This window comes from Ananas comosus, linkage group 20 (assembly GCF_001540865.1).
Source record: "Ananas comosus cultivar F153 linkage group 20, ASM154086v1, whole genome shotgun sequence".
NCBI lineage: Eukaryota > Viridiplantae > Streptophyta > Magnoliopsida > Poales > Bromeliaceae > Ananas > Ananas comosus.
This window is the reverse complement of record NC_033640.1, coordinates 2,208,634-2,235,961: the sequence shown is the minus strand read 5'-3', so window position 1 is coordinate 2,235,961 and position 27,328 is coordinate 2,208,634. Positions and strand designations below refer to the sequence as shown.

General features: G+C 35.0%; 2 protein-coding genes across 3 annotated transcripts; one reads left to right on the top strand and one right to left on the bottom strand.

Moving 5' to 3' along the window:
• On the bottom strand, window positions 690-8,671 carry LOC109725404 (cytochrome b-c1 complex subunit 6-like). Of its 2 annotated transcripts, none has more exons than XM_020254577.1 (5): window positions 8,591-8,671; window positions 8,400-8,436; window positions 7,137-7,221; window positions 6,047-6,136; window positions 690-995 (listed from the first exon to the last, which is right to left on the bottom strand). In XM_020254577.1, coding segments are annotated over exons 2-5 (210 nt in total). In that variant the 5' UTR covers window positions 8,402-8,436; window positions 8,591-8,671; the 3' UTR covers window positions 690-962. The 2 variants fall into 2 exon arrangements, with proteins under 2 accessions (XP_020110166.1, XP_020110167.1); XM_020254578.1 differs by having other exon boundaries at window positions 8,544-8,640.
• Window positions 15,105-20,287, top strand: LOC109725941 (VAMP-like protein YKT61). Its single transcript, XM_020255348.1, has 6 exons — window positions 15,105-15,410; window positions 16,683-16,780; window positions 17,982-18,086; window positions 18,292-18,357; window positions 18,703-18,789; window positions 20,013-20,287. Exons 1-6 carry the CDS (start codon window positions 15,197-15,199, stop codon window positions 20,061-20,063), a joined length of 621 nt encoding a protein of 206 aa, XP_020110937.1. The 5' UTR covers window positions 15,105-15,196; the 3' UTR covers window positions 20,064-20,287.

Here is a 27,328-nt window from a genome sequence, read left to right as displayed (position 1 = left end):
TCCTTATTGGTTGTAGACGCCTTGTGTGCATCAAAAGTGTTGGATGTACACAGCGGGTCCATGTACGCGAATGGTTTATATTTCTCTCCTTACTGATTGTAGACGTTTTGTGTGCATCGAAAATGTTGGATGTATACGACGGGTCTGCGTACGCGCCCGGTTGGCTTCCGTTGTAATCTGGAATGTGACATTTTCAAAGGACATTTGATTCAACCAGCAATGATTTGACACACGTCTTGTTGCATAACACTATTTTGGAAAGGGAATTTGTTATATCCGAACCAAATTTTACTATTGTCAGTGTAAAGCAGGTCAAATAATGACTAAATACAATACATCTGCTTCCACAGATTCAAAAATTACTCTAGATATGTCAATTCCCTTAAGGAAACCTTTAGGAGGAGGGAAACAGAAAACTTGTAATCAAAATGCCATGTAACTGAAATGAGGAAATACACACAATACCTAATCCAATTTGAGGGAACAAGAGTATTAATACAACCACTCTTAAACAAAAAGGATATACAAAAATATAGCTGATGATCTAAATAAGTGTGTGATCAAAGTGTTGAATAACTCACCAGAGTACGTCGATTTTTAAACCGCTCACTAGATGGCTCACTAGCTAACAACATACGAAGCTCACGGGATAGCATGCGTGCAAAACTGACTTCTCAACTACTACATTCTTAACACATTGAAGTTTCTGTCCATATATATAAAGTAAATAAAATACTTTCGCATGTGCAGTATAAATTTATAACAATCCCTTCAAATCAACAATCCAAACGAAATTAAAAAAGCGATTATTCAAAGGTAGTCTCGAACAGTAGCAGCGAAAACAATGACTCTGTCCTGCCACAAATTGAACAGGAAAATACGCTAACATTATTGGATTACATGGAAAAAAAAAGGGCCGACAGAGAGAACATCACCAACCGAATATTTGGTTAATTTTCCCATCATTTCAGCTTATCGAAAAGCTTCTCCGAAGCCTGTGTTTAAAAGAAAAATTTTGGAAATAAGATAAATCGTATATGAATAACACATTTTACCAATTTTTAACTCTTGGATGCCTTGTGCTTGCTAATTGGTGGTTATAATAGCACACATATCCAAAAGCCCAGAAGTCTCTCTCTTTCTCTCCCTCTCTCTATATATATATATAGAGAGATCTCTCTCTCTCTATATATATAGAGAGAGACTCTCTCTATATATATAGAGAGAGAGAGAAAGTTGAGCTGGAATGCTATCGATAACAAACGGGCTCCGTTGCTACCCATTTGTTTTCGATAATGGAGCCTCAAAATCGACAATTGACACCGTTGAATATAATCTATATCACTTGAAATATCTATAAATCAAATTTCAAATTTTTTCAACATTATTAACTTAATGATCAAAGAGTTTCAAAATTTGTAATTTTGATGATCGATATAAGACATTTTCTCGTTTAACGGTGTAAAGATATCCAAATCAATTGAATTTTGGTTAGAAATTTTTTTAAACTATTTAGAACAAAATCTATACTCTCGATCTTGATTACAAGATTCCTATCATCACTTTTTAAAGAATATTCATTTTCAGCAGTTCATTTTTTGTGTCAACTTGATGGACAAGAGAATAATATCGAAAAAGTATGAAATTTGGTTTTTAAATGCTTCAAGTGGTATAGATCGTGTTCAACGGTGCTGATCGTCGATTTGGAGGCTCCATCATAAAAAACAAATGGGTGGCAACGGAGCCAGCTTACTACTGATAGCATTCCAGCTCAATTCTATATATATATATATATATATATGTATACTATCTCTTGATACATATAAAGAGAGAGCAAGCCCGACTAGTATACTATTAATAGCACATGTGCTATCAAGTTGTTTTCAACGATAAGACATTCGAATCAATGATCGACTCTATTAAAAATGATCTACACTATTGGAAATATCTAGAAACCAATTTTGATGATTTTTCGACATCATTTACCGATGAAACGAGTAGTCTCAATATAAACGGTTGACATAAAAATCTCATAAAAAACAATAATAAAAGACTTGAATTTACGATCAAAGATACTAATCTTGCTTTAAATAGTGAAAAAAAATTTCGATCAAAATTTCACCAGATTTGAATTGTTTTACACCGTTAAACTCACAAATACATCACATTAGCCTAATAATGTCGAAAAAATATGAAATTTGGTTTTCTAAATACTACTAACAACGTAAATTATGTCCAACGGAGCATATCATTAATTTGAATGTCCTATCATCGAAAACAACTTGGTAGTACTGAAAGCTCTATGTTATTTATAGTATTCTAGCCTAGTTCAAGCACTAACCCCTCGGTACTGCGACCTTTTTAGCCTTTGGATCTAGCTATTAAAGAGTAGGATGATTCTTTCCAACTTGGATTGAATATTATTCCACTTATCACCACTAAAACCAATTGGGAAAGAATCATCCTAGCCCTCAAAAGCTAGATCTAAGGGTTTGGTGCTTGTGGAAGCACTCCGGCTGAGTTATATATATATATATATATATATATATATATATATATATATATATATATATATATATATATATACAGAATTAGGCTACTGAACTATTAATAGTACCTATATATATAGTAGATATTGTTTGTACAGTCCATTTCGGATTTATATCTTACATCTTTTTAATTGATGATTTTTACTTAGATGACTTTTACTAGTCACATCGATTGACTAGTAAAAATTATTCTATCTTAGAATAAGTAGGTGTATATCATACACTCCTTTTAAAGTATATAAGTAGATTTTTTCAAAAAAGAAAATTTAACTTATCTGTTGAAGAGAGAGAGAGAGAGAGAGCTAATAATTAAAATTTATTTTGCATTTGAATTTTATATTTTGAATTAAAATAGATTGATTTGATGGAAATTTTTTTGAAAATAATTTAAGCACTTCGGACAGATGTATATATATGAGAAAGAATCATGCCAAATGTACTAGTCATTAGAAAACTTATGATTCGCTTTGATCTTATATATTCCTAATGATCTAATTCATAGGATATGATGGGTATATATATATATATAATCTTAACAACAACTACTTATGATGATAGAATAATAGTTAATAACTTATGAAAAAGAGACCGACCGTTCCTACTTCCTAGCGCAAGTGGCAAAAGGATTTAGTGGTTGGTATCCGAGATCCAAGTTCGAATCCTAGTTGATTTATATTTCCAACTAAGTTTATTTCTAAATGAAATAAACGAAGCGAGTAGCATGCTACCTTTCTCTCAAAAAAAAAAATTATGAAAAAGAGAACAAAATAACCTTTTCTAAACCCCAGCAATAGGAACCGGTGCTTCTTTAAGAGGGCGTTTGGATTGACGAATCGTTAGATCCAACATAACTTAAGTGCAGTGGTGTTTGAATTTTTTTGAAGTGTGATTATTTTCTTGTTGTTTGTTTTGACGTAACTTGTGCGGTCTGAAAGTTAAATTCAATTATTTTTTTTGTTTGTTTTGCTGTAACTTTTTTTTTTTTTTTGAGAAATGCTGTAACTTGGTGATGATGAAATTAGTTTTTTGAGTTTTATTATTTGTTTTGATATAAGTAAGATAGAATAGTANAGTATTCTAGCTCAACTCTCTCTCTCTCTCTCTTTCTCTCTCTCTCTCTCTCTCTCTCTATATATATATATATATATATATATGATGCTTTTAAAAGCACGAAGCAATTGGTGCTTGTAAGTTTTCCACTGTTAGATTTATCTCTTCGATCAATTCCACTCCTTAGATCATGCTATTTCACCAACCACCTACTCAATTTTAGGGAACTACTATCATCCTAACCCTATAAGTCTTCACCCAAAGGCCGAAAACCTACAAGCACCAACGACTTGGTGCTTTTAAAAGCATAGGAGCTCAATTATATATATATATATATATATATATAGAACTAGGCTGGTATACTATCGGTAGCACGGAGGCCTCCGTGCTACCAAGTTGTTTTTGATGATGCGGCTTTCAAATCAACAATCGGCTCCGTTAGACTTGATTTACACTATTGAAAATACCTGGAAACTAAATTTCATAATTTTTCGACATTATTTGGCTAGTGATCAAAAGATCTCAAAAATGACAATTTTAATGGCCGATGTGATGTGTTTGTGAATTTAACGGTGTAAAATAATCCAAATCGAATAAAATTTTTATAGAAAATTCTTTTTAATATGCAGAGTAAGATCAATACCTCTGAGTTTAAATTCAAGTCATTATCATCATTTTTTATGAGAATTTTATTTTCAATCGTTCATTTTTAGACTACTCGTTTGATAGGTAAATGATGTCGAAAAATTATAAAATTTAGTTTTCAAATACTTTCAATAGTGTAGATAAAGTCTAACAGAGCAGATCGTTGATTTGGAAGCCGCATCACTGAAAACAACTTGGTAGCATAGAGACTTCCGTGCTACCCGATAGTATACCAGCCAGACTCTCTCTCTCTCTCTATATATATATATGAAGAATTAGGCTAGAATACTTATTAATAGCACCAAATCATTGGTGCTATTAGGTTTTTTGCCCTTGGATGAAGCGATGTACGGTTAGGATGATAGTGTTCCCTTAGGGATGAGTGGGTGGTTGGTTGAATAGTATGATCTAATGAGTGGAAATGGTCAATGGGACAGATCAAAGGGCAGAAAACTTGGTAGCACCAAGTGCTTGGTGCTAATGATAGCATTGTAGCCGGACACTATATATGAATGAGGCTACTATACTATTTACAGTATCGGAGCTCTGGTACTATAGTCTCGTTTTCGATCTTCAGTTGTTCAAATCAACGATCCACACAACTAAATATGATCTAGGGTATATGATGTTCTTAGGAATAGAATTTTAATTTTTTTCAACATCGTTAAACTACAAACTCGCTACAGTTGTCATTAAAAATTAAAAATTTTGAAATGGTTTGATCATGAAGTAAACTATGTTGAAAAAGTATAAAATTTTATTCCTAAAAACTTCAAATGCCTTTTAACGGTGTGGATTATTGATTTGAACGCCCTAAGATCGAAAACAAGATTATAATACTAGAATCCCGATACTATAGTTATTATAGTAGCTCTCTCTCTCTCTCTCTATATATATATATATAATAAAGCTACTATACTCTTATGAGTATAGAGCTTTTCGTACTAATAATTTGTTTTCGATAATAAAGTTTCTGAATTGACAATCCATAATGTTAAACATGATTTAAAGCATTTGAACTACCTAAAAACAAATTTTCATAATTTTTTTAAATTATAATAAAGTTCATCAAGCGACCTCCCAAAACTAGAGGACAAGATTCTTCAATTCAAGATAGGAGTCATTAATCTTGATTTAGAAAATAAATAGAATTTTCTATCAAAATTTACCCAATTTCAATTTTTCTACAACGTTAAACTTGAAAATGTCCCATATCGGCCGCTAAAGTTATCAATTTTGAGGTTTTTTGATCGTAAAGTAATGATATAAAAAAAATCATGAAATTCAATTTCTAGAATGTTTAAATATTTTAAATTATATTAAACGGTATAAATCGTCGATTTGAAAGCTCTATCATCGAAAAGTCTAATGAGTACGAAGACAGTTGTACTCATAAAAGTATAGTAGCTAGACTCTCTCTCTCTGGTTGTGTGTGTGTGTGTCTGTATATATATATATAGAGAGAGAGAGAGAGAGTTGAGCTAGAATACTCTCAAAAGCACCAAAGGGGTGGTGCTTTTGAGTTTTTAACCATTGGATGGAGAGATGTAGGGTTGAGATGATGGTGGTACGTGGTGGTAGGTGGAATAGTGTTTGATCCAAAGGGTATTAGTAATCAAGGAGTAGATCCAAAGGCTAGAAACCTAGAAGCACCAACGGCTTGGTGCTTCTAAAAGTATTCTAGCTCAATTTTATATATATATATATATATATATATATATATATATATTGTGTTACAAACATTTCAAATAAAATTTAATTCAAATTGTTAGAAATAGATCATAAAGAGAAAATATACTCACGCAGTTGTCGATGCAGAGCCAATAATCAAAGTATTGGCCGGTGCAGTGCTTGTGGCCAGTTTCGTCATTTTCGACTCTCTTAACACATGCCTGCACATTATGAAATTAACAACCAGCTTTTTCAGCTTAATACTGGAGTATGTTAAAAATATGCATTGGTTTATACTGTCTTTCTTTGAAAACAAGTCAGCACAAGTTACAGAGTTCACTGCCACACCTTTCTATTTTGAGATTTTATGTCAAGAAAGAAAGGATTAACAATTCAAGAACTTGTACATACATAGATGTACTATGTATATACACTCAACTAATGGCTAAAAGCAATCAGAACATTAACTGCTTTCAGCTCCAAAAAGATGGCTTTTCATGTTACCACATATAGAATCTTTTTAAGTCTTACCATATGCCCTCTGAACTTTGTTTTTAAATTTGTTTTCCTTCATGTACTTTTTTTTACTAAGCTGATTTCTCAGCTAGTTATATGCCAAATCTTCTTCTTTTTTTTTTAATCTGATTATCAACAGTACCTGTCTCCACACAAATACATGGAAGTCAAAAAATATGAATATGGTTATAAGCTTTGAAATCCAAAATTTTCGATACAAGGCGTGCAGCAAACAGAAGTCATAAAGCTTTCTTGTGGTGGAAAGCTGAGAAGAGTTCTAAGTCCCATAGTAGAAGCTCCAGTTTGCAACTTATTTTTGCAAGTGTTAAGCTGTTGGGAGGACTTCTAACCGAAGAGTCTATTAAGCAGCAGCCTTGAAGATAAAAGACATATTGTAGGTTTATGACAAAAACGGATTCTCCTAATAAATCAACTAGGTAAAGGATGAGTATACAAAAATGAACAGTAATGAGAGAACAGGTAGGAGCATCCTATGTTATTATGGACTTGTATGAAACAGGAAAAAAAAAAGGTTTCAAAGCTATAACTTTAGAGCAGTTCCTAAACCAACATCATAGTCAGGGTTGTAAGTTGAATACACACAGTAAATATTTAATTGGGTAAATTTCCGCATTATATTCTAAACCATTATGCATGCGAAGGACTGATTGATCTATAAGGAAAGTAGAGAATCAAATGTTTTACCCGATAATCGTACAAAGTTTTTACACATCTTGGCTTGCATCGCTCCTCAAGATGCTGCTTTGGGTCAATAAGTTCCTCATCCGCCCTGATGTAAACAAAAAACACAAGAAACATATCATTTCTCTGATTTTATGAGTGAATCAAACTATTGGTTACTGAACTTTTCATGAAATTTCATTACATCCTTGGACTTCGATTTGTTACATTTGAATCACCTAACTTTAATCTTTGTTCCAATCAAGTTGCCCTCGTCAAACTCCATCAAATTTTTTTTTTTTCCTAATAGAGATTACGGAAGCTGATTCAGTTATTATATCATCTCGCCAAAGAGATGATGTAGTGATGCAGTGGCAGATGATTAGTGGCCGCGTCATCTCAAGACTATTAAGATTCAGCCGTCACCTCTTCTTGAAGAAATGATGTGACAGATGAAACAGCGCCATGCCATCGCCACATCATCTATCTCATGAAGGTGATAAGCCAGCTAGACCAACTGCTACATTATTCCTATTTCAAGGAATCTGAACATAGCTTGATAGAGTAATCTGGTCAACATTGAAAAGGAGCTTTAATGACTTAATTGCAGCAATTTGAAGTTCAGTGAGCCGGGTAGAAATTCGCAACACGTAAGCTGACCAATGATACATTTGCCCATGATTGTGTGAAAAACAAACATTCTCAATGCTCTGTTCTACATAATTATGCCTCAGAATATGCACGCCTCCTTAAAGAGCACTATTTCCAATACTTTTATAAGATTTGATTCTCATATAAAATATAACATTCTTGCTCAAAATAAGACATGGCGATACAACCTAATTGGCGTATTTAGTTCAATTAAATCCAAATTAATCCATATCCTCTAAATCAAGCAAAATTTGGATTGGAGTTGTATTCTTCTTTTAAAACTTCTGGACAAAATTTCGTTAGTGATTTTGTTGGCACTTCAAGAATACTAATTTAGATCAAAATTAAAGTGAAGTACCACTAAACATAATCAATGAGCAACAACAGTAGTCAAATACGCCACAAAATTATCCAAAACAAAGTAAATCATGCCACTCATGAACACACGGAAATGAAACAATTGTTGGAATCCCTGCAATTTCAAGCCCTAATCAGCAAGAAAACCCTAGCAATCTAGCATATGATCTATCCATTCCTAATCCAAACAATTTAAAGCAGATTTAAAAAGAATTTTCACTAATTAAAATACTTTAAAAATAAGCAAAAGTGACCACAAAAAGATTCTCAAATACGTACATTTTGATCAGATTCGTGAGCTGCGTGCAGATTCCTCCTGCAAAAATAGCAAAAAAAAAAAAAAAAAAAACTGTTATAATAAGATCAATCGATAGGTAACACCATTGCAACGCGAATCCCTAACGCGATTGATCGAGGGCGCACTTTTTGAGATCGAAATTGCGAAGTAGAAGAGTGATCAAAACCCCAACCTTTCCTTTTCCTCCTTGGTTCAGCGGAGAGAGATCGAAGAGAGGCGGAGGAAAAGGGCTTTTTGAGTATAAATTTAGGGAAACCTCATATACCACGTGTAGTTTCACAATTTCTCACTTTACTAGCTCGTGGTTTAAAGTGTATTAATTTAATACCATATAATTTTATTTTTATATTTTTATTATTATTTTTACTATACTTTTTTTTAAATCAGTGACAAAGTTAAAGCTAAAGGGTGCTAAAGTGAATATTTGATAAATTTAGATGGAGTATCTGAAGTTTTTTTTATATAATATAATAAAATATTAACAAAAAAGCTGACGAAAAGATAAAAATTAAACCACAGGACACTAACTCGATACACTTTAAATCATAGAATACTAAAATAAAAAAGTGTAAAACTTTAATAACTATTTATCTTAATTATTTGAAATACTACTTATTCACTGTGCAGTACAGGCACTGTACTAGTAAGAATTAAATGAAACTCTTTTATAAGTTTAGAGACTAATACGATAATAATATTAAACTTAAAAGTTTAATAACTAAAATAAAATTTGGCTGGAAATTTGGAGATGGAAAAAAATTCGGTGGAGAGGCAACTCAAAAAAGGTCCAGTTCGGGTTGCCTCTCCATGGGGGTCGTGTGGTTCTGCAGCCACGAGGCACCCATCTACTAAGGCGCCTACTGCTCTCCCAATATTAGCGGCGCCCATCCACAGAGGAGTCCACTTCTCTCTCAATATATATATATTTTTTTGGAGAGATAGGTAGCACGTTACCCGCTTCATTTATTTCATTTAGAAATAAATTTAGTTAGAAATGTGAATCAACTAGAATTCAAACTTGGATTTCGGGTACCAACCACCAAGCCCTTTGCCACTTGCTCTAGGGACGGTCGGTCTTCTCTCCCAATATTGAGAGAGCAATATGTGATATTGCGTGCACTTGGTGCATTCATATAGTTATAAATTTTTTTATTTTGAATTTTTTAGGATTTACGATTTAGTACATGGATTTAGGGTTTTATAGAATTAAGGATTTTAAGGTAGTGCACTAAAAAAACAAAAAGTTTAAAAATTAAAATAATTATAAAAATGCTAAATCCAAAAATTCAAAATCTAAATAGTAAACCCTAAATTTTAAAATCATAAAAACTAAAATAAAAAATTTATGAGAATATGGTGCACTTGGTGTAAGTGCACTGGGTGCACTAAATAATTTTCACGGTTCCCCCATTTTAGGGGAGCATTAGGCTCTAGAGGAGCGGCTACGAAGCCACGTGGCGTCCATCAGGTGGCTATCAGATCACTTGGCTGGAAGTTCAGAGGCAAGTGGTGCGATTTACATGTTTGGAAATCAATAAAGTTATGTAATTATTAGCGAAATATTTCGGCTGTTCGATATGGTCAATTAGGATCACAGTTTTTTCAGAGATTCGATCAAAATTATTAAAATTCAGTTATTAGATGGGATTTGGCCGAAATTGTAGCAGTTAAGTTTCCAAGTGAAATTTGAGCTTATTAAAAAAGTCAGATTCTGATTCAGATTGCGAAGACTATAATTACCGTATTTACGACCATCTTAGGGACTCCCTTCTAAAACGACAACAAATCAACTATTCAGGCGATTTCGAATTCGTAGTAGTTTTTGCATTCATACCGAAGTTAAAGTAATTTACTACTCCAATTCTCGTCGAGCGTAGTAGCAGCTCTGACAATTTTAGTTTGAGTTTCAATTCTAGTCGACCTTAGAAGCTCCGTCGTAGCTTGAGCTCATTGCAATGAAGGAGTCGCTAGCTGGGATACATCTCGCCTATGTCCCAGGTTGTGAGTAAAATGGACCTGATCATGCGAAGTGCCCAACGTTAAGCCCGTGTGATGTTTGAATTGATCACAGATTAGGAACGAATGATTGAGAGGCTTAGAAACCTCATAGCCATGTTGTGGCATAATGCACTTACTGATATTCCTCTGCTACGACATCAATATGGTTTCCTAGTTAAGATCAATAAAGAACATGAATATGGAATAACTGGATGACGGGTAGTCCAGCTTGGAGCAGATCATTGCTTTGTAGCGCCATAGGCAAGGTAGCCGTGAACCTCTATCTTAGACTTTAGCTCTTCTATCTTTTCTTGACCCGGACAACCCTTACTTGGTATAATTCTTTAACCTTATGTTTGCTGCCAACTAGGAGCAAATAGAGAGCAAGTTCTATGAACAGTTTTATTGCGGTGACAGTAGAATGAGTTAGTAAAGGAGTATCTGGCTTGATGATTTAAGGTGACAAAAAATTGCTACTTTTTACAAGTCTCAGAGTTCAAGTGCATACATTTGGTGTTTTCTGGACAAGTATTTCAAATATTAGATCACTTAAAGGGACAAGAGTTTACCAACATGTTGCAATTGGGACAACGAGCCGGCCGCTTAGAGAGAGGCAATCGAAAGAGAAAATAAACTCGTAGATGATGATCACTTCACGACTCAAGTCACAATGGCAAGCATACAGACTTAGGACGGAAAGAAAGACAATTGTCCGAAGGATGAACATAATCTATGTGATAAATGTCGTGCAGAGATTTCGGTTGAGAAGCGCGCAAGTGATGATGAAAAATTCTGCTGTCTAGTCTAGATCTAGAAAAAAGTAAGCAAATTGATCAGAGTGGTAAAAAATGGATGCCGAAACGTCTGCAAAGATGAGGACGAGTCATCCTCGGCCCTGAGGCATCAACAGTAGCGTTGATCGAGAAGAGTAGAGCGGAATTAGCTAGCCCGAGAATCGTTACTATTCTGGCTAATCTACCTACTAATAATACATGGGTCAAGGCCGATTCCCTGCTTTGGCCGAGAGAAACGATTATGAAGGCAATGAAGACCTGAAAGAGGCTTCAGCAGATGAGACGAAAGCATAAAGAGCAAGTGAAAATGCCAGGAGTTGTCGAGCACATACAAGACCTACAACTGAAAAAAGAAGACTCGTTTGGAAGAAAGTGTAGACTAATCAAATCACGTTGTAGAACGCAGCGCAAGTTTTCGGTTCGTACCTTTTTGCGGAAGCGATTCGGATTACAACTCGATGAGCCCGGATCGTCGAGGTTGATTCACGTGTCCTTTGATCGTCCTTGATTAAATCTTCTTACGTTCCAAACTCGCGATGGATCGAACTACAAACGAGCACGATCACAAATCCACCGTGCAAGTCCCTCTAGAATAATAGGTCAATGGAGGATGTGGTTTCTCTCTATTATTTTCTTATTCTCTCTTTCCGTGTACATCGTTTCATGTGGGATCGCCCGTCTATTTATAAGGAATTCCAAAATCCTAATAGCGTTAGAGATAAGGCCAAATCGATTATTATTTGTTATCCTAATATGATTAGATTTATCTCTAATTAGCTTTCCAATTTGAAAGCGAGATTAATCCTAATCCAATTAGATAACATAATATCCGTCGGATCGAATCCGCTTATGGGCGTACCCGATTCGATTTAACCGAATGCCAACACACGTGACCTCAACTGATAAAAGTTAGTATACAATTCGGTTCCTTCCTATTGGTCCACATTAATGGATGAGTGCCACAGATATATGAAAGGACTAATATAACTAGGGAGTTGGGGTGATCTTTCGTGCATATGATGAGTGCGTATGAGGAGTCTTTTAGATCGATCTCTTGACCAAAATAGGATCCATATAAAATAAAACATCATACTAATATAACTTAAAAAAAGAAAATAATATAAAAAATAAGAAAAGTAAAAAAAGGCCCTTTTTTTTTTGGTTATTGTGTTTTTTTATAAATATATCTTTCATGCCAATTAATCGATGAAGACTTGAGTATGAGAATCAGAATTGGCGATAATGCGTTCGTTGGCGATTATATTGACGAAATGCGTGGAACGCATTATCCGGAGAAAATGCAGCATATGGAAAGAAAAATGAAAAAGTTTGGTAAAAAAAAATATGAGAAGATACAATTTAAAAATTTGTCAATAATAATATTATTATCGAAAATCTGAAAAGATCGAGTGACTGGTTATATATGTAACTCCAATCGGATGGATAAGATTATGATATTACTTTCAACAATATATTTAAATTGAGGGGTATTTTAGAAAGAAAAAGATCTCTTTTTTAAAAAAAGTATTGATATTGATAGATATAAGACTATTACTAGGGTTAATTACACCATAGGTCCCCAACTTTGCACCTTTTTTCACTTTAGTCCCAACCTTTTTTTTTTTTTTGTAATCAAGTCTCCAACCTTTTGATTTTCTTACAATTAAATTCCAGTCATCAGAACGGATATTAAAATTGACGAAAAATGCCATGTCAGTACCACGGCGGCGCTGTGTCAGTGCCGGTTAATTTTATAATTTTAATTTTAATTTTATATTATAAATTTAAATTTAAAATTTAAATTATATTTAATGTTTATGTCTTTCAAATATATTTCTAGAGTTAAATTCTGTTAGTGCACCGTTCGCAACTGTCGTTATCTTTGTACATTTATTATTTTACCCTTTTAAATATACCCTACTACTGTTACCAACTTTTCTTATTTCTCATTAAGTTAGGGACAAAAGAAGCATTTTGACTTTTTAAATAGGAATAATTGCTTATATACCCCTCAAAACTTTGAAAATATCTAATTTACCGCTACTTTTTTTTTGTTTCCAATATACCCATCATATGTTCCTTCATTATTCAAAAATATCTTACAGTTACCACCAGTTAAGTTATCTCGAATTAAACGTGAGCTAAAAGTCTACCGAACTTTAAAAAAAATAAAAATACCTCTTTTGCTCTTCATTTAAGGGCAAATAAAAAAAATTGGTGATGATAGAGAGGTACATTTGAAAAGACCAAAAAAATACTCCTTTTGTTGTCCCTAAATTAAGGATAAATAAGAAAAGTTGGTGATGGTAAAAAAATTATATTGAAAATGGCAAAATAGTAATTTTATAAAGATAACGACTATTGCTAACCGTTCACTAACAAGATTTAACTCTAAGAGTATAGTTGAAATAACTTAGAATGTAAAAAAGACACTTTTAATATTAGCTTTTTAAGAGGGGTAAATCAGAAAGTCGAGAACTTTTCAAGAATATATAAGCAATTGCCCCTTTTAAATATACCCTTCTATCGTCGCAAACTTTTTTATTTTCCTCGAGTTAGGGGCGAAGAAGGTATTTTTGTTTAACTCTCATAGAAATTTAACTCGAGATGATTTAACAGATATTAATTGTGAAGTTTTTTAGTAATGAAAAAAATATATGATAAGTATATTAAAAACGGGTTAAATGCATACACGTCCCTGTTAACATGGTAAATTGCAGATATATCCCTGCAAAGCTCACTATTCATAAGTTATCATTGCAAAAGTCCTAATGTATTCAGATATGTCCTTGCCGTTAGTTTCCGTTAGAGAATTTCGTTAACCACAGTTAAAATCATTAACTATGGTTAATTAATAAATGAATTGACAATTTTACCCCCTTCTTCTTTCTCTCCCTTTTCCTCTTCCCTCTTCTTCGTCGCCAGCGAAGGAGGAGATGCGGTGGGCGATCGCGACGGAGAAGGAGGAGCCGCGGTTACGGAGGAAGCCGCCGACGCCGACCTCCTTCGCCTCTTCTCCGCCGCGTGATGCTTCTGCGGCGGAGGCCGAGGGGCTGCTGCACGAGGGTTAGGAGGTCGGGGATTGGAGCGGGCGCGGCGCTGTGGAGGCAGAGGTGGAGCCAGGAGAAGACGGAGCGGTGGAAAAGGGGGAGAACGGAGCGGTGGTCCGAGGTAGTGGAGAGGGAGCCGATGGGGAAGCGGAGGCAAGCGAGGGAGAAGGACCGCCCGTTGCAGGGGAGGGGCCCGCGCCGCAGCAGCGAGATCGTGCTGTAGCGGCTGTCGCCGGAGTCGCCGGTCTCGAGGCTCGTCTCCGACGCCCTCAAGCAGCTCGCCGTTGACGCCGACCTCCTCCTCGTGGGAGATCGAGCGGTGCTCCCGTGGGCCATCCCCGGCGGCCTCGGCGGCCGACAACAGCCTCCGCCGCCTCCTTCTTCTTCTTCTTTTTCTTCTTCTTCTTATCCTCCTCTTCTCCTCCTTCTTCTTCTTTGTCGTCGCCACCGCCGTCCACTCCCGCGGTCCGAAAAGGAAGAGAAAGAGGAGGACATTTCTGTAAATGTGCTTTTAGAGAGACATATTTGTGAGGGCAAAAATATCATTTCACGAGCATATTGTTAAAAAATTAACAGTTCTCTAACGGATCCTAACCAGAGGGACATATCTGAATATATTAAAACTTTGGCAGAGACAAATTATAAAAGTTGAGTATTGCAGGAATATATCTGCAATTCATCATATTTGTATGGACGTGTATGCAATTAATTTATTAAAAAAATAAAAATATATAAAATATTTTAGACGTTTTGAGGGGCATATAAATAATTATCCCTATTATTATTATTATTATTATTATTATTATTCCATTCCACGTTTCCTTTCACCGCTTTTCCCCGTCCCTTCGCCTAAACAAAACGCTTCCTCTCCTCCTCCTCTCCCCTCCCCCCCTTTCCCCAATTTCTAGGGTTTCTCCTCGAACCCCTGCGATCGCCATGAAGATCACATCGCTCCTCGTCCTAAAATGCTCCGGCGATTCCTCTTCCTCCTCCGCGGCGGCGCCGGACCCGGTGGTGCTCGCCAACGCCTCCGACGTGAGCCACTTCGGCTACTTCCAGCGCACCGCCGCCAAGGAGTTCATCCTCTTCGTCGCCCGCACCGTCGCCAAGCGCACCCCTCCCGGCCAACGCCAATCCGTTCAACACGAGGGTATTCTCCCTTAGATTCGATCCATTCGACGCAGATCGAATCTTTTGATTGATCTGATCTCACAAGTTGTAGGCATTAGGGTTGAATTTGGCAAGGTCAAAATGTTTGGAGTTTTGCAACAGTTTAGAAAATTTGGTAAAACTATAATTAATATGTAAAAGTACGAAATTCGTTTATGATCACTACATATTCCATCTTTTTTAAGGTATGAAAATGGAAGAACATATGAATAATTCGTTTGGCAGTGAAACTTGTATAGAATACTTGAATTAGGAAATTAATTCATAGGTAATCCGTAGTTCCAGATATTGTTTTGTTTGAAATTATGTATTAGTAGTTAGGAGAAACATACGACAACTGGAATTTGTCAATTATTCGCGCAAAGTTTTCAAGAAGTTGGAGGGTCTTGTGACTGTGCTATTGACCTTGATTTGGAAAGAGGCTGTGAGTTCTCGTATATTATGAGATAGGGGTCTTGATCTTGAGGGTATTTGTGCCCATTCTTTTTGTATAAACAACACGAAATGATGTCTAAATACAAGATAGGTAGTAATGCTTCGGAGATAGCAGTGTAGAGAACAGTAGAAAATGTTGGTGTTCAGTAGGTACTAAGAAATTACTTTGTGTCCGCACAATTTTAGTTTCTTTTATATTCTAACCAGACCAATGGTCGGCAATTAATATCATAAAAGAATTTGACTTTCGGAATGAGTGGATTGAGCTGATTATGAAGAAATGAGACATGATTTAGCTATCTTGTTTATATATGTAACATGCGATTCCATGTATAACGGGGCTAGGATCTAATCCTCTAGCTCACAGCTTGTGATGGCTTCTGTCCAAACATTTTCTAATCTATGTGGATAGATGTAGGTCTAAGATTGAAATTAGTCAAACTGTTAGGGAATCTCCTTTTGCTTTAAAGATGTATGCCTAAGATTGAAATTATTCAAACTCTGTCAGGGAATATCCTTTTGCTTTAAATTTTGAATGATATACGGCTAAGATTTGTAATGGCTACAGTGTAGAGATTAGAGAGCTACATTTTGTGGAGTAAAAATATAATTACATGAGTGTAGAGAAAATGATAGTGCTAAAACGGGTGTAGTTCCAGTAGAATTGCCAAAGGCTAGTTTGAGTAGTTACCCAAAGTTTCTTATTTTTCCTCCCCTTTAATCTTCTGTATATAATCTTGAGTGGTAATTAACATTGATGTATCGGACAAATTTCAAGGTCTAAATGCTGACATTATTTTTTCCCCTCCTGCCATAGAATACAAGGTTCACTCTTACAATAAAAATGGTCTTTGTGCTTTGGCATTTATGGACGATCATTATCCTGTGCGAAGTGCATTTTCTCTTCTAAACAAGGTATTATGCATTTTTGTCCCTTTCGTAATTTTTGTGATGGTAATATTACCTGACACGGGTGACTTTATCAGCTTCAAGTTGTTTTATTAGTGGTGAATTAATGTCGTTTAGTCAGAGCTGGTGAAATTTGAGTTTCGTGATTTCAAGTAATTGGATTTCTCTTTCTAATGCTGTCTTCACTTCATCCATTTCTGCAAACATATTGCTATGGCACATCTGGTTGTTCAGTCCTCTATTTGTGACTCAACGGTATACAATCAATGATCCATCATATGCCGGATAGGGTTTCATTTATATTCTGTTGTGCTTAGTTATTGTTGCAGTGACTGAGGCATATCTTTTCTTAGAAGTAGATAAAACAGTTCATCTCAAAATTTGATAAAGTTCTTGTCATAATGCATTTTATTGTAAGATTTCTTGTCATCCTTGTTTTATAAACATAGGGTAATCCTTTTTAGCATTTAGTACTGCTTGTCTTGTTGGTTTCTGCAGGAGATTGCTTACAGCCTTGCTCTATTCAATTTGAAGGAGGATTTGAATAGTATTGGTTGCGTATGGGGAAAATGTATCTTATTAACTGCCTGATATTTTATTGTGATACAAAAACAGCCGCATAATTTGCTTTCTTATACACCGTTTAGATGTAATTTATTTGGCTTGAGATGCATAAGATGTCACTTTTATACATGATTGGACTTTTAGGTCTCAGTTTTATCATTTTATCATGCTTCCATGGCTGTTGGTTATTCATATTCAGCTGCTGCCTGTTCTTGTATAAATCTGTTGTCAAGTTGTCCAGTGAACTGCCAATGCTATTGATTTATTTATTCCTCATGCCTTGCGAAGTGGAACTCTAGCTTTTTCATTGCTATGACAATGAAATTTATCTTTTGCTCAACCTACTCTTTTAAATAGAGAGCTTTAGCTGGCACTTGATTTTGCACCTAATGAGAGGTTTTGTATGCTGTGAGTTGCTAATAATTTGAACTTAATAGTTGAGATCTAAGCTTTACCTGCTGGTTATTAATTGTCAACATTTGGCATTCATTTGGTGGGTTATTAATATTCTTTGCTGCTTGTTGGTGGTAGATGGGTGGTGGAGACAAAATAGCCATTTGTAATAATTAAATTTGATTTACTTACGTTGTCATTTTTCTCTGGCTGGATGATTATGAAGCTTACATGGAAAACATTTTTGAAGGTACTAGATGAATATCAAAAAACTTTTGGTGAATCGTGGAGAAGTGCTCAAACAGATTCCACTCAACCATGGCCATATTTAACTGAGGCTTTAACGAAATTTCAGGTTTGTTTCTTCTTTTTTTTTGCAGTTTTAAGCAACAACTTCTGGATTAGGAAGTTTGTTGGTTAGTTACTGCTTTTGATGTGTGTTTGTTCATTCTCTGGATGTATATTTTCTTTTTTCCCCCTTTCTTTTCCTCTAATTGTGATCTAAGATTGCGAGTCAATGCTGTTTATTTTTTCTTCTCTATGCATTACCTTTCTATCAGGATCCTGCTGAGGCTGACAAGCTGCTGAAAATTCAGAGGGACTTGGATGAAACCAAAATTATCCTTGTAAGTTAACTATTTCATGTATCCTTTTATTCATTTAATATTACAACGGAGAACTTTTTTTTGTTCTAAATGGAAGAACATATCCACCTTTTGCTCATATGTGTATATTCAATGATTGAAGTTGGACATGATTTCTTTTCAGATTTGTGGTGGGTTTGAAAACATTTCTCTTATTTCTTTTTCCCCGTGTAATTGTTGTTTAGAAGATTGACGCAAGACGAGTTTGTGTAGGATAGGATCAGGTCGTTTACTGTTTGTTAGGTGTCTTCATCTGAAAATTTTCTACTTATGGTTATGCAAAGTTTATCTTATGGATTGTATTCATGATTTTTTGATCTTATGCAGCACAAGACCATCGACAGTGTCCTCGCGCGAGGAGAGAGATTGGATAGCCTAGTTGAAAAGAGTTCAGACCTAAGTGCTGCCTCCCAGGTATAGTTTTGTGTGTTTGATGACTAGACTAAGTATGCTTTTGGAATAGCTTCTGCTTCTTCATTTATCTGTAGCCTCCTCTTGTTGAACATTCTGGTTAATTAAAAAGTTTAGAGCTCCTGCTATAGTGAGAGGCATAAGGAGGATTTTGAGGCGCAAAAGCATAAGCTACAAATCTGATCTCCTGCTTGTTTTGTCGCATAGAGCAGCTGTTGGGAAGGATTTCAATGGAACAGTTATTAGTGCTTCTCCTAACTGCACTACTCAGAAAACACTTGACGACACATTACAGTGGGTTGCTGTAAGCTCTAAGTGCCATGGGCTAGCAGCTTCCTTTTTTTTTTTTTTTTTTTTGCAAATATAGTAGTTTGGAGCTCTTTTATTGAGATCCAAAATGAGATTCTGGTGCCCAAAAATGGAAGCTCCAAATTGGAGCTTTTGCTTCTCCTGTAGTAAGAAATTGCTGGGGGGTGAGAAAAAAGCTAGTAGTAGTGCTGCCCCTATCAGCACCACCCCTGCAGCTTTGCCAGACAAGCCCTAACTGGATAATCGGATGAATTCCAAATCCCATTATTTTTGGGTGCCTTTTGATCCCCCTTTTTTTTTTCTTTTTTTTTTTTTTTTTTTCATTTTGATGGTTTCATACCTGAAGAAGCAACAAAACTATGCCACAAAATAGCTCAATCATTTTGTACATGTTAAATGTCTTCTTTTGACTCTTATATTCTTTTGGTTTCTTTGCCAAAATTCTGTTTTATCCGCTTTATGATCAGCATGCAAAGTTTCTTGAGCAACAGTCTTTCTTTTTCTTTCCGTTATCTTTGTTTCTTTCATGTGTGCAAACTCTGTTGAACTCTCGCTTCTTGCTCAATTCTAAATTCGACTCTCGAACTTAAGATTTTTTATTTTTTATTTTATTTTTTGATTGACGCCCTCGAGAAATGAAAACACTGAAAGTTATAGGGATCGCTGATCAAAGAAATTTGAACTTTAGGGATCTAATTTCAGAATGGCCTGAAATTGAGGGAGTCTTTATATGATTTCATCTTTCCACTTGATGCATCATTTGGCAGGAACTTGTTCTTTGCATAATTATGATGCACAAACATGATCTCGACGCTGATAAGCATCTTATACTTTGAATACGAAATTATGTTGACGTGATTTTCTTTTAATATTTTGTTTTTGTTTTTTTTTTTTGTTTGCTGCCCTTCCCTTTACAGATGTTCTACAAGCAGGCTAAGAAGACGAATTCGTGCTGTTCGATACTTTAGGTATGAGGGGTAAAACCATTTTAGAGTTCGAGTTTGTGTGTGTATTTGTGGTCTCTTTTATAATATAGATCTAATCCTATGAAATGCTGTTATATTTTCTTGGTGTTATCCATTGAATTGTTTGATAAATCTATATATGCCATACCATTTCCTTTTTAATTCTTTGTAAGCAACATATTATTGGAGTCTAATGATAAATATCTACGAGTTTTTCTTTTTTTTTTTTTAAATGTTGCACTGCACTTTTCTCTGTATTTGGTCAGGTGGTCCTTTTGCTTGACAGTGAAGGGAAATTAATGACAAATTTATTAAGGCCTAGGATTCTCGTGTGATTGTGCCGTAGGAGTTTGTTGTTATTATTATTTTGTTTCCTTTGAAGGATCTTATTATTGATGATTTGGTTAGATTAGTATATTTTATTTATGGGGTATAAGATATAATACAGCTAAAAATTCTTAACCCGGCTATAGTATTTTGGGCGGTGGTTAAGTCTAAAAGGTTAAAAGAGTTAAGCGTGTTAGGATCAGAGTAGTCCTAGGAAGAGTAATATCAGTCGAAAGTATGAGATCAGTCTCGTTTGAGCTAGTTATACATCAGGGAAAGTGAGACTCTTATTCTAACGACTGTTGTAGGTAGAGTGCGGCTCCTCCACAAGGTCAGTTAAGGCCAGCGAGACGAGTTTTACATTGTCTGGTACTTGTGAGTCTTAGTCTGACGAGAATATCAGTGTTTAAAGAAGGGAAGAATGTAAGACCTTAGGTAGTTCTATAAATAAGATATAATAAGACTAAAAATTTTTAATTCGGCTGTAACATTTTGATCGGTGATTAAGCCCAAGAGATTAAAAAGAGTTTAAGTGTGCTAGAACTATAGTAGTCCTAGGATGGATGACCTCCTGAAATATAGGGCATCACATCTTATTCTGAGAAAACTAACTTAAAATATTAAATATGTTAGAGCTAGGCTGGTATACTATCGGTAGCACGGAGGCCTCCGTGCTACCAAGTTGTTTTCAATGATGCGGCTTCTAAATCGACGATCGGCTCCGTTAGACTTGATCTACACTATTGAAAGTACTTGGAAATTAAATTTCATAATTTTTCGGTGTCATTTACCAATCAAACGAATAGTCTAAAAATGAACGGCTGAAAATAAAAATCTCATAAAAAACAATGGTAAAGAATTCAAATTTCAAATCGGAAGTATTGGTCTTGCTATTGATGTTAAGTAGAATTTTCTATTAAATTTTCATCTAATTTGGATACTTCTACACCGTTGAACTTAAAAACGCATCATATCTACCATTAAAATTGTTAATTTTGAAACTTTTTGATCACTAGCCAAATGATGTCCAAAAATTATGAAATTTAGTTTCCAAATACTTTTAATAGTGTAGATCAAGTCTAACGGAGCCGATCGTCGATTTGAAAGTCGCATCATTGAAAATAACTTGGTAGCACGGAGGCCTCCGTGCTACCGATAGTATACCAGCCTAACTCAATATGTTATCTATTTTGGACATTTGATCACACTCATCTTACAAATACCAGATTTTGTTTGGAGTTCAAATAGTGCTTGAGATTGTCGAGTTGTACACTGAATTTTCGTCTTTTTACTATGTGCAGTGGTATCCATGAATTCAAAATTAGGTGTAAATTTTGTACTCCACCCATTTGTGGGGTTTTTTTAATAGTCATCTCGATGGGATTATTAAAAAAATCTATCTATACAATAGATGAAATAGATGGAGTGTAAGATTTCCTTCTTAAAAAAATAGTGTATAGCTAGCATTTTACTTTCCCTGTTATAGCATGCGCGAGTTTGCTTTACCGCCATTATTATATGTACGAGTTTGCTTTTACACCATTATTGTATGTCGAGATTTTTTTATTTATTGAGTGTAAGATTTACATCTTATTAAAAAAAAAAAAAAGTGTATAGGTAGGCATTTTACTCTTCCTACTATGGTATGCACGTGTTTGCTTTGACGCCATTATTGTACGTACGAGTTTGTTTTTACGCCATTAATGTGTGTGGAGGTGTTTTATTTTATTCTGATTTTGGTTGTATTTCGTTCAAATATAAATAAGAACAGTTTATTTCAGAAACAGACATAATGTTTGGATGGTTGTAACGTTTGGAAACAAAAGGAAAAATAAGAACTTATTCCCTCATTTGTTTCCGAACCAAACGCTAAAGGGTCCTAAACTTTTTAACTCTTGTGCAAACAAATATGTGAACTTTTAATTTTCGCAATCAGATTTTTTTTTTTAACTTTACAAAATAGTTTAATAGCCCCTTTCCTCAACCACACTAATTATAGGGCGTGTTTGATTCGTCTATTTTTCACCCTCGAATCGAAAATTTTCACCTACGAATCGGAATCAGAATAGGCGAATTCGTTTGCCCGTATTTGGTATACGAAATTTTTATTTCAATTTCGATTTTCGGATGAATGGAAGTTTTCCCAATTATTCCTTTTTATCAATCAGGCTAAGTGGCCGGATTGAAAATTAAATTCGATTGGAAATTAAATTCGGGTAGAATGGATTTGTTCGGATTAAATATCAACTTTTTAAACTTATTTTTTAATTAAAACGTAAGTTTAAGTTTAAAAATTATATTTATAAATTTAAAATTTAATTTAAATTTAAATTAAAAATTAAAATTCAATCAAATATTTCGAATCTAATTTGAATTTAAATTTAAATTTAATTTAAAATCTAAAGTTTTATTTGAATTTTATTTAAAATTTAAATTAAATATATGGATTCAAATTGAAATTGAAATTATAATTTTAAGTTTGAATTTGAATAAATTGAAATTTAGTTTTATATTTTTAATTATTTTTTTAATTTCAATTTTTTTAAAAAAATATATTTAAAATTTTGACATCGTTTTAAAATTTAGATGTGAATTTTTAATTTTTAATTTGAATTTAAACTAATGTATTACAAAGATAAAATTAATATATTAATTTAAAAATTAATATATTAATTTAATTATATTTTTGATGTCTATCTGAAGCAAACTCCGATAATGAGAATGATTCATTCTGATTCCGATTCAGGTGGTGAACTAAACGGAATGAGGCAATGAACCATTCCGATTATGTTTCCAGCTTATTTTCATTATGATTTCAATACCGATTCCGACTTCGAACCAAACACGTCCATACAGTTATTTTGATCACATGTTGCGCATGGAATTTTGTAAGACTTCAGAGTATTATTTTTGTTTTTCTTCTAGTTTTGATAATTAAGGATGAGAATTAAAGAATAAGGTTAACCTATATTTTTTATTATATTTTTGTGTCTTAAAATATTAAAAATATATATATATCTATATTATTATGTATAAAAGCACGTATTTTAAATTTTGGTCCGTCGACAGACCCATTTCAATATTTCTCTTTTTTCATACATACACAGAATAAATAAAACAAACTTTTAGTTCCTTTTTTCCTCCAACTATTAATATTTTAAATTTTTTATTAAACAATTTTATCATTCAATATCTCTTCTTTTTAAGATAAATATTTACATATTATTTCTATTCTATCTACTAATATTTTATTGGTATATTAACTTTTTAATTTTGATACTTTTAATTTAAAATATATATTTAAATTTTAGATTTATTGAAATTAAAAAATATAGAAAAATATTCAGTGTGTAACTACATCTACACTATATATAAATTTTATAAAATTAAAAATCTATAAAATTATTGTTGGCAACAACTATTTAAATTTGAGTTAGAATTTGACATTTATTTTCTAATAGTATATAATAAATAAAATTACTTTCTTAAATTTAAATTTTATATTATAAATTTTTGAATAAATATGATGCACAATTTTATATTAATTTGAGATAGTTATTAAAATATTTGTTACGTGCATTTGCATGTATATTCAACTCGTTTGTGTGTACATATCTATAGTGTATAGCTACTATGGTATCGGAAGTATAGAGGATCTGATGCTATGTATATATATAGAGTAGAGCTACTATGCTATCGGAAGTATAGAGGATTTGGTACTTCCGATTTTCTCTTTGACCCTCAGCGTCTCCTCCACCGCCTCCACGGCCTCAGCAATGGTAACGAGGGCGGTGCCATCTCCTCTTCCTCCATCTCCTCCGCTGGCGCTGGCAACCCTCGACCACGGTAATGAGAGCGGCACCGCCTCCTCTTCATTCGACTCCGCCTCTGTCGGCGCCAAAGGAGAACTTGAAACGGACTCAGGTGAGGGCGGAGCGGACGGAGGCGATGAGGTCATTGTCGAGGGTTGCTCATCGCCCGTGATGGTAAGGCGATGTTTGGTTCCCTGTAAAAGTGCTTAGAAATTTTTTTTTTTGGTAGAAAATTTTTTTTCCCATGTTTGGTTACCTATAAAATTTTTTAGAAAACTCTTTTTATAGATTGTCTGTAAAAAATGTCTGCCGAAAATGAAAACTCATCTCCCAAAATGACGGCTCAGGAGCTTTTGAGCACGCGGTCCACGAGGCCATCCTCACCTCGTGGACCGTGTGAGAGAGAGAGTCCATGGTGGACCCGTGGACTCTCCCCTTTATATATATATATATAATTTTATTTTTTAAATATATTATTGTGTAATATTATATATATAAATATTATTTATAAATAAATAATAACTTATTTTATAGTATTTGGAGAGGGCCCGGAGCATGTTTAGAACACTCATGGAGAGGGCCCGGAGTATGTTGAGTACTTCAAAACTCGACAAGAGATTTTGGGCAGAAACCGTGAGCACGGCTTATTAGTTGATCAACTGAGCGCCGACAAATTCACTTGGTTTCGAAATTCCTGAAAAAGTTTGAAGCGGCAAGCCTGTTGACTACTCCTATCTTCATGTCTTTGGTTGTGACGCTTACGTATGGATACCGAAGGAGGAGGTCAAAATTGGATAAGAATTCTCGGAGGTGCATATTTCTCGGCTATGCAAAAAATATTAAGGGGTATCGATTGTGGGATCCTACTACCCACAAGATCGTCGTAAGTCACGTGATGTTGTCATCAACGAAGGGTCCTTTCAAGGTACTAAGGAAAAATAAGATGATGAGGCTATGGTTCCAATTGAGCTCTTTGAAGCACGCGATGAGATACAAGATAAGCAAGCACATGAAGACCATGAGGTGGTTGACAATTAACCGAACTTGGAGTCTCTGCAATCGTCTGAAGATACAAATTTATCAATGGAGCCACCAGCAAATTTCAGGCATTCTAGGAGGGTCATTAGATCTCTTACGAGGTATGATGACTATATTACGTCATTTACTCCTGCTAATCATGTTAGTGCATATGTTGCTTTGGCGGAAGAAAATGAGCCGACTTCATATAAGGAGGCTTGTGAGTCTACCAATGTCGGAAAGTGGCAATGCACGATGGAGGAGGAGATGGAGTCACTTTGGAAGAACAAGACTTAGGAACTTATTGATTTGCCGAAGGGAATGAATGCAATTGGATGCTGGTGGGTATTTAAGGTGAAAATAGATGCGGATGGGAATGTGGAGGGGTTCAAGGTAAGGTTGGTAGTGAAGGATTATGCTCAGAAGCCGGGGATCGATTGTGATGAGATCTTCTTACCACTATTCAGGTCATTTTGGAGATCGCAGCGATCATGGATTTCAAGCTCGAGCAGATGGATGTAAAAACAGCTTTCTTGCATTGTGACCTAGAAGAGGAGATATATATGTCGCAACTGAAAGGTTTTGTCGAAAGAGACAGGAAGCATTTGGTTTATCGGTTGAACAAATTGTTGTACGGCTTGAAACAGGCGCCAAGGTGTTGGTACAAGCGATTCGATTCCTTCATTGTGAGTTTGGGTTTTGATAGGCTAGAGGCGGATCATTGTACATATTTCTGTGGATATAATGATAGGAGCTTATGCATTTTGCTATTATATGTCGACGACATGGTGGTCGCGGAAAATAGTAAGAGCTGGATATCTACCATGAAGACTCAATTAGCTGGTGAGTTCGATATGAAGGATTTAGAAGCCGTAAATTAATTGGGATGAAGGTACTACGGGAGAGAGAATAGGAAGGTTTGGCTTCACTCAGGATGAAGGTACTACGAGAGAGAAAGAATAGGAAGGTTTGGCTTTCACAAAAGAGTTATGTGAAGAAGGTTCTGCGGTGCTTCAATATACAGAATGTAAAGCCAGTTTCTATCCCGTTTCCTATTTATTTAAAATTGTCGGCCAAGTAATCACTAGGTACGGAAGCAAAAAAGGCGGACATGGCTCAGGTACCATATTCATCGGCAGAGGAAGCCTTATGTTTGCTATGGTGTGCGCAAGACCCGACATTGCTCAAGCAGTGGGAGTAGTATGTCGGTATATGGCGAATCCAGATTGTGAATATTGGAATGCAGTGAAGTGGATCCTCAAGTATTTGAGGGGCACTGCGAATTTCTCACTCTGTTATGGTTCTGCAGGTTTGGAATGTGTCGAATATGTGGATTCAAATTTTGCAAGAGATAGAGACAGGAGAAAGTCTACCACAGATTATGTTTTCTCTATTGGCGGTAGTGCTATTAGCTGGGAGTCAAAACTTCAGTCGGTGGTCGCTTTGTCGACGATAGAGGCGGAGTACATAGCGGTGGCACATGCTTGTGAGGAAGCAATTTGATTGGAAAGGCTTCTAGGAGAATTGAAAGTGAAGCAAGATATGGTGGGAGTGAATTGTGATTGTCAAAGTACAATAGACTTGGCAAAGAATCCGGCGTTTCACTCTTGAGCAATGCACATTAATATTTGCTATCACTTTGTAAGAGACGCGGTGGATGAGAATCTAATCTCACTGTTAAAAGTTCATACTGATGCAAATCCAACGAATATTTCGACGAAGAGAGAAGTTCAATTGGAGCATTACTTCTCTTGGTCTTGGGGCTATGTGAGGAGAGTGGGAGTTTGGCAAGACTTCCAATTTATTGTTTTATGGTGTTCGGCATATGCTTTTAAGTGGGAGAATTGTTGGATTATGTAAAGTTATGTTCCGAGTCGATATGCAGAGTTTGACTTTGATTAGATCTAATCTTGTTCCAAAAGATTAGAAATCGTCCAGAATCACTTTAAAAAGAATTCCTAAAAGAATATTGATGACTATATGTGAACCAGACTTGGATGGAATACGAAAATTATTTCCTACAAGAATTAGGATTTTAGGGTTATATAAATCCTTGTAATTAATCTTTTAAATTATGAGCTTTATTGAGAATACCCTAGTTGAGAGGAAAAC

Bases quoted from the DNA above. Each gene is read 5' to 3' on its own strand.
- LOC109725404 (XM_020254577.1), bottom strand. The intron at 6,137-7,136 runs GTAAAACATTTG...CATAATGTGCAG, and splicing joins AAACTTTGTACGATTATCGG to GCATGTGTTAAGAGAGTCGA. The intron at 996-6,046 runs GTGAGTATATTT...TTTTAAACACAG, and splicing joins GGCTCTGCATCGACAACTGC to GCTTCGGAGAAGCTTTTCGA.
- LOC109725941 (XM_020255348.1), top strand. From the start codon at position 15,197: ATGAAGATCACATCGCTCCTCGTCCTAAAATGCTCCGGCGATTCCTCT. The intron at 16,781-17,981 runs GTATTATGCATT...ACATTTTTGAAG, and splicing joins CATTTTCTCTTCTAAACAAG to GTACTAGATGAATATCAAAA. The intron at 18,790-20,012 runs GTATAGTTTTGT...TTCCCTTTACAG, and splicing joins ACCTAAGTGCTGCCTCCCAG to ATGTTCTACAAGCAGGCTAA.